Source organism: Somniosus microcephalus, chromosome 3 (assembly GCF_052327205.1).
Source record: "Somniosus microcephalus isolate GS21.2 chromosome 3, FLI_Smic_1.0, whole genome shotgun sequence".
NCBI lineage: Eukaryota > Metazoa > Chordata > Chondrichthyes > Squaliformes > Somniosidae > Somniosus > Somniosus microcephalus.
In genome coordinates, this window is record NC_140989.1 from 311,897,733 (window position 1) to 311,912,509 (window position 14,777).

A 14,777-nucleotide genomic window follows, 5' to 3' on the forward strand; every position below is an offset into this window, starting at 1 on the left:
GATCCTTGCGGCACCCCACTAGTTATAGCCTGCCAACCTGAAAATGACCTGTTTATTTCCACTCTCTTTTCTGTACTTTAACCAATCTTCTATCCATCCATGCTAATATATTACCCCCAACCCCGTGAGCAATTATACTGGCAATTTCAGGATGATCAATGAAGGCATCTTTTTCTGAGTTATATGGACTTCCAGTAGGTATTGTGTTGGTAAATTTTCTGGTTTCGGTATATACAGTAGTAAAGTACTGTCCTAACACTGCCCTGTTATACCGGCCATCATGTATAGCAGGCAAATTGTGTTCACACGAATGCGCCCGCTATAAATGGTGGGGACTGTAGTGTGAGTATTTACTTAAAGTAACTTATTACCCAGCTGGGACTAAGTTTTTGGCTTAGTAAGAATATTGATTCCCTACTCCATTCACAAGCAGCTAACTTAAAAGGGTTTGTTGCATTAATCATTCAAGAAGCTCTCATGATTGACAAACCCACTTATCTCCAATCACTGCTTTTTGACCTGCTCAAAGGTAAACATTACTGCACCCTCTCAGGACATGCTGCAGTGAACATGCCTTTTAAAGGGGAGAACTTTATTTCCTCCTCAACTCCCTAATCCATTGCCCGAGTAACTCTCCACTTCCATGTGACCATGTAACTTTAATTGTTTTTCATCTTAATGCGCAGTTGCATTCAGCTTCAGTGGCCTCTGGCAACCAGTTACCTTGATGTTATCAGTACGTGACGTTTAAACTAAAAGATTAAAATGATTTTTAAATGGAGCGCTGGTGTTGAAATTCCATCTTAAACCTTTACTGCTTGATACTACCAAGGTAATTGTTGTAAATTGATAAATGTATGTGATCCGATGTCAACTTCCACTTGTAACTTGCAGTGTCAGATGCAGGTCAAGTACATGCAATCTAAGCAAGTATTAGGCTGTTTGTATTTGCAAAGCTTTTTTCAAATTGCCTTATTTTGTTACATACTGATATAAGACTGGCAATTTAGCACATCGTGGTTCTTACTTTGACGAAGTCTTTTCAAGCTTGTATTTTAAAGAAGAACAATGCCACCCTGGTAAACAAAGAATGACATGCCCTAATATAGCTCATATGTGGCAATCCTAGACCAATCTGTGCAAGCTCTTATAATATACATGTCCTTTAGCCAATCCGGGAAGCTGCTGTGTACAGCTCCTGAAGTTCACAGATTAGCAAATAGAGGAAGTACTGTGCTGTGTAGCTTCTAAACCACGGTGTTCAAAACTGCTTATGCACCGAGCTCTTTGTCTAGATTGAGCTAGAGGAAAATAAATTCTTTGTTTTATGAAGACATTTTATAAAGGAACACAGAGGAATTAACTTTGGAATGAAGTAGGTGAGAATAATGGCAGTGAAAGGATTCACCAGCGTAAGTTACAAAACCTCTTTGATTGGGAAGTAGGCCACAGTGCTTTCTGTTTTACATTTAGTGCCTGTGGTCATTTTACATGTCTTCAAAACTGTAAGATGGCTATAGTTTGTAAGATTAATTCTTTCTGTAGTTTGTGTGCTGGATTGTGTGTAACCTGATTGAGATTTTACTTACAATATTTAAAAGTTAAGAATGCGGCAGTGCTTTTCTGAATACTGAAGTCAGTGAATATTTAAAGTTTTTTTTTCAAGAAATGTGATGAACCACAGAATTTGAGTCACAGTATTTTCAAGGAAATTCTTGCTCTCCCCTTTCTCCCTCTCTTCCACACCACAGAAAAAGTATATGTGTATTTGTAATTATGGCGCTATTATTATGCTACATATAAGGACTAACTTTAAACCTCAGGGCCTCAAAAGAAAACCGTTGACTCTCGTCATTTGATTTAATGATACGTTCCAAACGGGTGTGCTAAAAAGAATCTGTCTTGACCCTAAAACATCATTGTCAAGTAAGTTAGAAAATATTTTATTTTGACAAGTGGATTCCTTGTTCCTTTTGGAAGTGTGCATTTTGGTAACATGTATGAACACTCACTTCGGTAACACTTAACCATGTTTCAACCAATATTAATGACCTTCACTTGCCTTTGTGTTAGAAAAATGTACAATTAGAAAGAAAGAAAGAAAGAAAGAAAGAAAGAAAATGTACAATTATCTGCATATGTATAATCCAAATGGGCTACGGTAGCATAGTGGTTATGTTACTGGACTAATGATCCAGAGACATGAGTTGGGGAATTTAAATTCAGTTAATTAAAAATTTTAATTGTTGATTAAAAATGGGGGGAAAAATGCTATTATCAGTAATGATGACCATGAACTACCAGATTGTCGTAAAAACCCATCTGGTTCACTAATGTCCTTTAGTGAAGGAAATCTGCCGTCCTTACCTGGTCTGGCCTATATGCGGTTCAAGAGGGCGGCTCACCACCACCTTCTCGAGGGCAATTAGGGATGGGCAATAAATGCCAGCCTTGCCAGCGACGCCCACATCCCATGAATGAATAAAAAAAACATTAATCTAGAACTCCAAAAATGTTTCATTGAATTTTAAAACCTATGTATTCCACTTTTTCTCCACCAATTTTTTCCACTCTTCTGAAGACGACGACTTGTGCTTGGTTATGGTCCACGGGCAGTTTGCTTTCGGATATCTTCCCCAAGTGACCATTGTTCATGTGTAAGTCTCGACAGTGAGTGTTGGCAGGGCTATCCTAGCCAAGCTTGATCTTGTCCTCATGAAATCCATACAAGTGCACTTTCAGCAGGGATCACTAGTTGGGGAGGAGCCAGGAGCAAGAGCCTTGGCCAGTTGGGGGTGGATTTTCATCTTCACTGCCTGTGCAGTAATCTGGGGGAGCAGATTAGCTGGCGGAGCAGATTTTCTGCCTCATATAGAACCCACTTGATTTTCATTCCATTGATTTAATTGGAATGAAATGTTCTCGTCACATTTAGACCTTTAAAGAAATTCCAAGCCACCTCCGCAAACAGTAATTTCAGATCATCTTTATGAAAATGCCCTGTAGTTACAGTCCTTGGTGATTTGAAAATACTGCTTCAGTTCTGCGTGGGGTAGTAATTGGGATACAAACAGTTCAAGCAAAAATGTAGTTTGTGTCTGCTTTTGGTTTAGTTAATTTAATTGTTCCCCCAGTAATTTCAACAGTGCATTCCAACAGCCACAGGCTTTATTACTGAATATGAGGTACGTAGCATAATGTGAGAATCATAATGAAAATTTAAATTAACTGAAAAGTAATTAAAATGTATAATGCAGCCATTTAAGATGAACACTTGCTGGACTTTTTAAAGAATAGAGATAGATGCTTAAAAGTGATAATTTCATCAGGCAATTTGATTGTTCTATAAGGAGAGATCTGGTAGTCATTCCAAAGTCTGGGGAAAATAGCTTTCAATTGTAAAATAATCTTTTACAGAGCTTAATCCTCATTGATTTTTCTCAAATTGGTGATAATTATAATAACCATTTTCAATCTATGATGTCAATTGTAGCGTTGAAACAATTTTCTGAAAAAATTGCAGTGAAATTAAAATCAATTTTAAATCCAAAAGCATTACTGGAATAAAAGTGTCTTTAATGTTTTGAAATTTTTTGGTGGTCCTGTACGTTGAGACTTGCTGCAATTAGATAAAATTGTTTTTGGACGTGTTTCACTTTTTTTAAGAACTTGCTTCTCTTTCCTCCCCTGCTCTAAGGAAAAGGAGAGGCCTGAATCTTAACTTTTTCATGTACTTACTGGTACTGATTGAGTAAGTGATCCAAATTTCTCTTTCCTTCTGGTGAGAGAATAGGTTGTGATGAATACAAATACAGTTTGGGAGGTAGTATTCCAAAGACTTGCTTACCTGGCCACAGATCATTTTATGAGTATCAAGCAGAATAAACACCCATATTCTGAAATCTCTAAGTCTTTGCACATAAACCTAAAAAAAGGAGGCAAGTTCCTTTTATAAAAAAAAAATGTTTTATAAGCTTCCCTTGTTGACTCAATCAGTTGATTGGCTGAGCCACATAAAATAGGAAGGTTACATCTTTGATCGCTGGGCTGTGCAGATTAGACTATTTTGGTAGCAAGGGTAGAGACACATTGCCATTGGCCTCAGTGTCCCCAGATTACAGAGGTAATAATTAGCCATTAGTACCATTACCTAGTGACTTCCACTAGAAATGTGCTTGTGTACATGTTAGGTAACTACTGTTTCAGTCTTGGTTGTGCTTACCACAGTTCATCCCTCCTTCCCAAGATATCACTGTAATTAGAAGAGAAACAAGCCCAGTCCTTTTTTTGTTAATTTAAAAAGTGGCCAATAGCTAGAGCAATGTGGGAGAAGGTTCATACGAAAATATGAAAATGGCGGACAGGAAAAGACCAGCTGGTCCATCAAGCCTGCCCATACTCATGATGCCTGGAGCATCACGGCCAGACACTCCTACCCCCCAGTAGCATGTGATCTCCTGGGAGAGGCAAAAGAGAAAATCATTTGGAAAATTCCTCTCCAATCCCTTTAAGCAATCAAAACCAGTCCAGGAAATCACATTGACTGCATGTCTTAACTGTTAAACCACACTGTTTACATGATGGACAGAATGGTGTCCTTTGAGCTTTATTGAATGGCTCTATTAATACAACCCAGTACCCTGTTTGCTTTGGCTAAGGTGTCTTTGCATTGGTCATGAATCTTGAATGATCTGTGCCCAATAACACCGAGATTCTTTTCTCTCTCAAGTGCTTTCAGTATTATTCCCTGTAAATAAGTATATTCTGCGTTGGACATGCATCACACTGCATTTATTTAGGTTATTTGCCCATTCCCGCAGCGCATCTAAATCTTTTTGTAGAAAATTGTACTCCTCCACAGTCTTGACACTCGCACAGATATTAGTATCATCTGCATACTTGCTGACTATACTGCCAACACCACCGTCCAGATCATTAATGAAAATAGTGAACAGTAGTCGGCCTAACACTGATCCCTGGAGGACACCAGCTTCTAGACTGATCCACAACATTGACTACAACTTTCTGCCAGCAGGATTGGAGCCAGTTCCTAATCCAGTGTATCAAATTCTCACTGATACCACAAGATTCTATCTTGTGAAGTAACTTATTGTGAGGTACCTTATCAAAGGGTTTCAGAATATGGTATTGAAATAGAGGATCAGCCACGATCATATTGATTGGCGGAGCAGGCTCGAAGGGCCGAATGGCCTACTCCTGCTCCTATTTTTCTATGTTTCTATGAAAGTCCAGGTAGACCATGTCAACCAGATTATCCTCATCCAGTAACATAGTAATTTCTTCAAAAAACTGAAGCAAGTTTGTAAGACATGACCTCCTTTTCCAAAAGCCGTGTTGAGTATCTCTAATATCCCCTTCTCTTCCTCAGTGATCATAAAGAGCATCTCTTAAACCGCCTTCAAGCATCTTCCCTATGATTGATGTCAGGTTGAAGGGCCTGTATTTCCCTGGCTCTGATTGTCTCCCTTTTTGGAAAATCGGAACTATATGAACCCTTCCAATCTAAGGGAACAATCCTTGACTGTATTGTACTATTGAAAATATGGGCACCTGTCCCACCTCTTTAAACACCCTTGGCAGGATGTCATTAAGACCTGGAGCCCTATCTATTTTGAGATTCCCTATTCTGTCCAAAATGACATCTTTATTTTAATATTTATAATGTTACTGACTACAGTACATCCCATAGCTGCAATCTGAGCATCAGCAACAGGAGTGTCGAATTATGCAAAATAGTTATTTAACATCTCTGCTAAAGCCTGGGAATCTGTTTAAGTCTGTCCTGAACTACCGTTTAGTGGCTCTATACGATTTCTAACTTGTGGCGTAGCTGAAAAAGCTTTTGCTATTGCTACCACAATTGTGTACTTTATTCAAAGATCTCCTAGCTTGTCTAATGGCTATGTCTTTCTTAATTGTGTGTGATATTTGTCCACGTTCTCCTGTGACTTAAATTCCTTAAGTCTGTAAAATGCCTTTTTTAAGTCTAATTTGTCTCTGCACATTTCTTGTTAACAATAATGGTTTTGTCTTTATTTCTGCTGCTCTTTTAACCATTGGAGCATACATGAATCACATTTTGTTTTCGAGAAGACCCATTTATCCTCCGTATTTGTTTGCCTTTTTAGTAGGGTTATCCAGTCTATTTTTGCCAAATCTTCAGCCATTTTTGCTAAATGAGCCCTCATAACATCAGGAACCAGCATTAGATTTTCACTATTTATTTAAAGCCAAATCATAAATGCCTGTATAAAGAATGGGTTTTTGATTTTGTTATGGTGAATAGTAAAAATCTTCGATTATATGGTTTATTAATTTCTTTTTGGTGAACATGGTACTCCAGGCCGAAATGTAGTAAAGTCCTTTGGCTTCATAGTTCCACAGAATACACAAGCATTGCTTTGATTACACTGTATTAAACAGTTAAATAAATTGTTTTTATTTTAAGAATTTTGTTAATGTTGTAATACTTAATTATCTGGAACACTTTTCTAATTCAGTATATGGAATTAAAAATGAATCAAAATAATGATTTTAGGGATGAAATTTCTTTGGCGTTTAAAAAGAGACATAAACTCCCTTATTGAACTATTCTTGTTGTCTCCATGTAATTGCTCTGAAAGATGATGATTCATGCTGAGGTACAGTTCCATAGGCAAGTGATGCCTTGCCATTTTTCATGCGTGAGCCTGGATAGTGAGTAATGACACACTACTTGACCTGAGAGGGGTACCACAGCACAATACATTTCTGTCCTCACAGGCACATTCCAGCAAAGACCATTGGATAGGTATCAGGCTATCAGCAGTAGGAACGTGGCATGTGTTTCTCCTCTCTCTTACCCCCCCCCCCCCACCCCACCCCACCCATCACCTACCACCTATCCAAGGACACTGCTGCATCCCTCACTGTCTCCCCAGCTACAAAACTGCCAATAAACCAGATATCAGAACTGGATCCTTCTTGATCAATATGGCTCAGTAGCTCCCCGCTCAGTGCAGCTGCCCACCTTGAGCTACTGGGAGCCAAAGATAGTTTGTTTTATTCACTAAACCTAATTTGGATTTAACGGTGATTGTCCATTATATTATCAAGTAACCAGTGTATGTTTTTTTGTGACTAAAGAGACTGGGAATGTTTTCATTAGAATAAAGAATGTTTAGAAGAGGTATAATAGAAGTGCTCAAAATTATAAAAGGTTTTGATAATGTAAATTGGAAAAACCTATTTCTGTTGATCAGTGATTCGGTAACTAGATGGCATAAATTTAAGATCACTAACCAAAAATGAAGGGAGAGGTTAGGAGAATTTATTTAACGCAGATGGTTGTTGGGACATGAACGCCCTACTTCAAACAGTGGTGTAAGTAACGGGAGGTAGATAAATTTAAATATTTGAAAATAAAAGTTTAAAAGGGTGTAGGGAAAGGGCGGGGGAATAGGACTAGGCAGATATGTGTAAATTGTTTTGGACAGAAGCATGTTTTTATGTTGTATGTGGTGAGAGCTGTCTCTTATTTTGATGGAAATATCTACATATGTCTTTTTTAATTAGATTTATGCATGAAATATTGTTTGATTTGTTTGGGAAACTAACTATGAGCACACTCCTATATTAACTGGACAGTTACATGATATTTGATTTGTTTGGGAAAAAGCAATTATTAATATTTCCCATAAATGTTGGTTTTGCCATCCGTGGAGTTGAAAGTCGGTCTTGTGGAGGAGGTGGACACTTATTTAAAAGCTTTTGGTTTGGTGAAACTGGGAATTTCTCTTGCACATTAGATTGTGCTGGAGATCAAAATGGAGTCTGAATTCATTCCACATCTTGTCAATTTGACATTTAAACTAAATCAAAGGTTATAATTACTAAGGGTGTTCCCTTTTTGTTAAACTTGTATTGTAATTTTAGTATTAAGCTGTTTTAGACTGTAAACTACTAGTCGCTGTGGTAATATCCACCATTTCAAAGAGAATTTGGTAACATGAAGTGAAACTACACTAAATCCATTAAGCAGATTACTGAATGTGGGGTAATTGTTGGCCTTTGGGATTCATCTCTGAAAGGGCAGAGAATAGAAAATAGGCACAGCTTCTGGAATGTACTGGATAAAGGTCTGCTGACAGGAACAGCTATTAGCAAGTTGAGAGACAGCATGGTATTTAAAAGCTCAAAGCTGTAACACTGCTGTTTTTAATCATTTTAATATTTTCCATCTAATTTGGATTAATTTTGTGTGTTAATTATATTGATGTACAGGTAATAAATTGAGCGCTAGACAGTAGTAAATCCACTTCAAATGTAACTTGTATTTTCAAATTTTTGCTTGAACACCTTGTGTAAAAGAATGTGGTGTGTTGGTGATATGGAGAATTATTGCAGACCATTTAAGTTGCATGTTTTCTTCTAATTGCCACAAGGTGCCTCACCACTTACTATAACTACTTATCTTCACAGGGTGTTGAAACGGGATTTGTTCCAAGTGTTCAAGATTTTGACAAAAAGCTTGCTGAAGCTGACGCCTATTTACAGATTTTGATTGATCAACTGAAGGTAATTGAACCTAATTTACTCTAACTTTTGATAGGTTGGGTGAGTTTGCGAAAAGTACACTGTGATTCAACATACAAAGCATAATTGCTTAAGTATTATCAGCCATTTAGTCAGTGTGGACCAGATTCCAAAACCAAAATTGGAAATCTGCCATAGCAGTTTCCTGCCAATTTTGCTATAGCTAGCCTCAGAAATGAATAAAAAAGAGCTGCGTACTATAAAACATCTCGCCTTCCAGCTCTGTATGAAATCCCATGACAATAGGCACCTAATTCTACTAGCTGCCTGCTTTCTTCGTCCATGCCTCAGGGACACCAGGTCCCTCCTAGTCTGAATCTCGGCCTGTTCATCCACTCCTTGCTAGCATCAGTGCCTTTGTTTCCTCCGTGCCTTGACCCACCCGATTTTCTGTTTTGGGCCAACCAGAGCATTCCTGGCGGCAGTAACCTGCTGCTCCACAGTGGAAGTGGAAATTTTAAGTAACCACACAGGCTTTCTCAGTATTGAACCCAATAGATGAGCTAATTTCCTGAACACAGATCCTGCGCTTCTTAAAAAAAAACTCTCAAAGGCAGCATTACCAGCATGACTCTCTGAATTAATTGATCAGCCAGACCTCACAATGAAGAAGCCTGTGTGGCCACTGAAGCTCCAGTCCCCTGTTCTGCAATACTGGCAGCACAATCAATATGGAAGAGATCTACTAGTGCATTATTAAGGAATATTGGTAGATCTCCTGGGGCATTGTACATGGGGAGTTGAGACTGTGTAGTCTTCAGGTGAAGCGGAGCTAGACTGGGGGAGATGATTGGACCAGGGCACGCAGAGGTAAGGTTTTTAATAAGATACATTGGTTTCCCTGTGATGTTGCACACGGAGAGTGAAGACTAAGTGCAAGATTCAGGTAAAAGCAGGGTTAGACGGCACGGGGACAGTTGAGCCAAGGCAGGCAGGGGCAGTAGGTGTGTGTGTGCACGTGTGTATGTGTACATATAGGTGATTCAGATAACTCTGCAAGAGTGAGGGTCAGAGTTACACAAAACACCTAAATTAGTATTATTATGCCTTATAAAAGATGAAGTAATTGTGTTCCTCCTCAGTTGCTATGGTTACATCTGACTCCATTCAGGAAAAACATCAAAAGGCTTTGATGTGTAAATGCATGTTGGTTCACAATGTAAATTGAAAACTGCTATTTTGAGACCTAACATTACATGACTTTTAACATAGAACAGGCGTGGCAGCTATCAAGGATAAATGTGGATGCTTTTATAATGGATTTTCTCATTGAGATTGGATGACCATTTTGAAATGCTTTAGGATGACTCACCTAAGAATTTTAATAAGGTGGACAGATAGTTAGTTAGCTTTGGGTGGGTGGTGATATTTTCATGATTGATTCTTGAAATAATCTTCTTAGTTGATTTTTACAGTTTTTTTGGGTGTAGGTGTGTTTGTGGGTTGGGGAGGGGGGGGGGACCAGAAAGGGAGTTTGGGGGGGAGGGGTCATTCATAGACGAACAAACATTCAGCTGTAGGAAGTGGGGGAGGGGGGCGATGGGGGACTCGAGCAATGAAAGAGACAGAGAAAGGAAAAAGGGGGTCAGTGGCAAGGACTGTCACCCTCTTTCTCTGATTCTGGTTTCATCTCCGTCTCTTTTTTTGTGTCTCTTTTTCTTTCTGACACAATTTTTCTTTGACTTTTTTTCCTCTCCATCTCTCTATTCTCTTTCTCCACCCTCTCTGCTCACGGGGAAGAGAAATAAAGAGAAAAAAAAGGAATACAGAGAGAGAGGTTTATAGAACACAAAGCAGAACTTACAACAGTGTGTAATCAGAATCAGAATAGTCATTTCTCTCTCTCACACAGCTTTTTAAAAATATATATGAATTTTACCTTATTAAAGTTTTTGAAATTCATGCTTTTCTTTTTCAAATTCATTTGAAAAACGCATAATGGGTAGAAAGTGCGAGGAGGTTTTAAAAAAATAATCCTATCAATACAGCTGACTGTTATTGATGCTTCTTGGGTAATTAGGTACAATACACATGCTCAAGAGTACACAATCCAAATCTAGCTCTGAGTCACAGCTCTGGACCAAAATATTGACTCCCAATTTTACTTGAGGCCTTTAAGTAAAAACTGTAATGAAAGCATTAAAACACACAAAAGACAAATTTAATGGATAAACTTCATCATGTTATTGTGAACTATGGCCCCGATTTTCCTGGAGCCGTCGGGTGGGGGCTGAAAAATCGCAGAAATAGGGGGTTGCGACCCCCCCCCCCCCCCCGACTTTCGCCCCGGTGTTTCAGCGCGACCCGAATCAGTCCCGCCCGCAGCCGGCGGGACTGGTTGTCGGGAGCCTAATGAGCAATAATTGGCAGCTGTAATCCAATTTTAAGGGGCCCTTGCAATTTTCAGCCTTTCCCCACGTAAACCATGCCTGGTGGGAACACCGCTGATGAAACCTGACGTGAACAATGTTGGCTTGCTTACTTTCAGCTGCAGGTCAATCAGGAATGGAGAGATTTAATCAGACAGCATTGGTAGGCTGCAGGACCTTGTTGCTCCAGGCTTGGGGCAACTTGTTGAAGGCTTAGGCACAGCTGTGGAAGGTTGGAGCCTCACACACTTCTCCAGTGTGAGCTCCTGGGAAGCCCCTCTCACCACCCTCACTCAGCGCTTCCTCAACTGAGGCATCTGTCAGAAGCATGGGAGGCCTTTTGTTCCTTCCCTTCTTGGCATTAGAGAATCTCCAACAGCAGAGGAGGCTGGAGCAGATCCAGCAACAGCAGGAGCGACAGGCTGCGGCTCAGCCACCTGAGGCAGCACAGGCCAGAAGGGGCCAGCGCATGGAAGGCCGTCGGCGCAGGAGATACCCCCCAAACAGGGTATACAGACACAGGGTGAGCTACCTCAACATGACTGAGCAGCAGTGCCAAAGGCGGCTCCGACTTTCGCGAGAGGTGGTGACTGACATCTGCGCAATGCTGCAGCAAGACCTGGAGCCCAGAGCACCAGGTCGACACTCCTTACCAGTGGCCATCAAAGTCACCACCGCACTCAACTTTTATGCCTCAGGCTCCTTCCAGGGATCAGCAGCAGACATCAGCGGCATCTCCCAGGCGGCCGCACGCACTTGCATCAAACAGGTCACCGATGCCCTCTTTGCCCTCGCGCACAATCACATCCATTTCACCAGGGATCGAGCAAGTGTCACGGCGCGAGCGGTTGGATTAGCTAATGTGGCAGACTTTCCAAGGGTGCAGGACGTTATTGACTGCACACATGTGGCCCTTAGGGCACCCCACCGCAATCCAGGAGTTTTTGTCAACCACAAGGACTTCCACTCCCTTAATGTTCAGCTGGTGTGTGACCACAAGAAGGTGATTTTGCATGTTTGAGCAAAGTACCCTGGCAGCTGCCATGACTCCTTCATACTGCGCCAGTCTGCTGTGCCTCCGCTATTCAGTCTGCCAAACGAACTTCAGGGATGGCTACTTGGAGACAAGGGATAACCCCTGCGGTCTTGGCTAATGACGCCGTTGAGGAGACCAGCCAACGAAGCTGAGGAGCGCTACAACTCCAGCCACATTTCCACCAGATGCATTATCGAGCAAGCCATCGGATTGCTGAAGATGCGCTTCAGATGCCTCGATAGATCAGGTGGAGCCCTACAGTACTCATCAGCCAGGGTCTCCCAAATCGTCGTGATATGCTGTGTGCTTCACCACATGGCACAGTGTCGTGGCTTGCCGATTCCGCAGGACCAAGAGGCTCCTCACAGAGCCGCCTCGGATGAAGATGATGCGGAGGAGGAGGCGGAGGACGGAAACGAGCATCCTGCAGAGGCCCGTCAACCAGCGGCACCAGTACGCGAGACCATTGCTGGGCGGAATGCAAGGAACGCACTCATCCTGGCCAGATTTGCGTAGCCTGGTACATCAAACACTGTAGCCTCGCTGCTTCTTAACTGACCATGGACAGTGGCCCATGCCTGTGCATTTCTACCTATTTGACCAGCTTGCTGACATCTGCGAGTAATCCTAAGGCCTCAATGTGATATCCCCATTCGCTAAATGACAGACGCCACAACTGCAGCAGTTGCCACCAGATTTTTTATGTACAGGAAACTGATGGCATTAAAACTATATACAAGACTTTTCACCCAAGTGACTACCCTTGTGATTAGTGGTGCTTTATTTTTCTCTTATGCGTGCTCCTACATAGTGGTATCCCTGTGGCTTCAGCAGATGTGGAGGCCCCTTGCTCACTTTCCTGCTGCTCCTGTCTCGACACCTTTGGCGGGTGTCCTCTGGGGTGGCGAGCCTGTGAGGGCTCGCCAGCAGTCTGCTGCTCCTGCGGTTGTGCAGGGGTTGAGACTCCTATCTCACTTGGGTGTGGACTCCGGCGGGGCTCTGACCGAGGGCTCTGAAGTGGCATGGAAGTGTGAGCGCGTGGAGAGGAGCCCCCACTTCCTTGAGGTGTGCCAACAACCTCCCTCTCATGGGTCAGGTCCCCCTAAGTGGCTGGAGAGCACCTTGCTGCACATCAGGGGGGCCATGGGGACCCGTATCTGCACTGGAAGTCCTGCTCAGAGGGACTTCCATGAAGGTCTGGTTTCGGTGCTCAATAGATGCCCATCGCTCCTCAAGAGATGACATTCTATTTTGAGCACTCACCATGTTTTCGATACCCTGGCGACTAAGCTCCTCCTCGGCCGCAGCCCTCCTCTCCTCGGCCGCAGCCCTCCTCTCCTCGGCAGTAGCCAGCCTTACCACGGAGGTAGCCATCCTTTCCGTGGTGATGCTTTCATGCGCCAATGACTCCAATAAGGCTGTGCTCATGCTCGCCATGGACTCCTCCATTCGCTCCACACTCGCAGCGACCCTGGAGACAAAACCTGCCAGAGACTCCTGCATCTGTGCATGGAGATCCATCACCTCCTCTCTTGCGGATGGACCCAGAGGCATAGGGTCGACATGCAGCTGAGCTGAGCTGGCAGAGGCCTGCGCCCTCCGACGAGGACTCTCCACTGCTGTCCCTGTCTCCACAATCTGCTGATGCTCACTTGTGAGCTGTGAAACACCAGGTGACAACTCTGCTGTATGTCCCGAAGGCCCCCCCGAGGTGTGAGTGTCTGCGCTGGTGCTGGGTGCGCTTACTTCTGCTGACGCTGCGCCCTCAGAGGCTGGAGCTTCCTCTGAGGAGTCTGGCTGCAAAGCCTCTTCCTCCTCGGCAGTGGCGACGGGGGCTCTGGATGGTCCTGTGGGGGAGTAAACGAAAGCGTTAGAGATGTGATGCCAAGGCTACTTGCACATTGGATGTGGCAGATGCTCATAAGTCCAAATGATGTAGCTTCAGAATCATATCAGCGACTCATGCTATGTCAATGAGAGAAATGGGAAACTATTCTGTCACCAGCTTGTGGGCTTGCTCTTGTCTCTCCTGCCCCAGCTTCTGCAGCCACGTCCGCCCCAGCAATCTCCATCACTGCTTCCTCCCAGGGGGTCAGGTGGGCGATTGAGGGTGGTCCTCCTCCAGTCCTCGCTCACACTCTCCTATTGTGAGCTCTCTTTTCTGCAATGAGGGAGACAAGTGGAGTTTGAGTGAGAATGCAGGAGTGAGTGTAGAGATTGCATAGCATAGATACTTAGAAGGAGACAAAGATGGTGTGAGGCTGCAAGACCAAGGGCCCTCCCTGTGTGTTGTCAGTTGTGTTCCAAGCATCAGAGTGAGAGGCAGTGTGAGGGCTGCATGGTGGAATAGTTATGTGAAGGTGAGCATAGAGAGAGAGGGAATGGGTAAGAGTGCATGGATGTGCTTGTGAAGTGGGATGTGGAGGAAGTGATTGCTGAAGCTGAGTGCTGTTGGGGAAAGGCAATGGGGATCAAGTTGAGGGTGATGGAAACTTCATACTTACTTTTCCTGTACTGTGAAGGTCATGGAAGCGCTTCCTGCACTGCATCCAGGTCTGACGGGTGACTCCCTGAGAGTTGACCTCTGCAGCCACCTCCATCCGTGCAGCCTTGGTCTCTTTGGGAGGCCTCTTCCTCCCTGAGCTAGGGAAGAGGACCTCCCTGTGGGCCCTAACCCCATCCACCAATGTCTGCAATGAGGTCTCATCAAATTTGGCGGCAGCTCGGCCTCTGCCGCTGGCAGCAGATGGTGCAGGCTCCTGTGCCATTCTGTCCGA

The 14,777-nt window shown here is 43.0% G+C and overlaps 1 protein-coding gene across 8 annotated transcripts in view; it reads left to right on the top strand.

The window, feature by feature from the left end:
• The window catches only part of osbpl9 (oxysterol binding protein-like 9), a 232,894-nt gene that overhangs the window by 121,011 nt on the left and 97,106 nt on the right, over positions 1–14,777 (top strand). For 5 of the 8 annotated variants that reach the window (XM_085982919.1, XM_085982918.1, XM_085982920.1 and 2 more), the window contains exon 5: positions 8,482–8,577. In XM_085982919.1, coding sequence (XP_085839045.1) covers positions 8,482–8,577 — 96 coding nt within the window. Of the gene's footprint in view, positions 1–1,203; positions 1,413–8,481; positions 8,578–14,777 lie in introns of those variants that run through there. The other 3 variants (XM_085982923.1, XM_085982924.1, XM_085982925.1) reach the window with 3 other exon arrangements.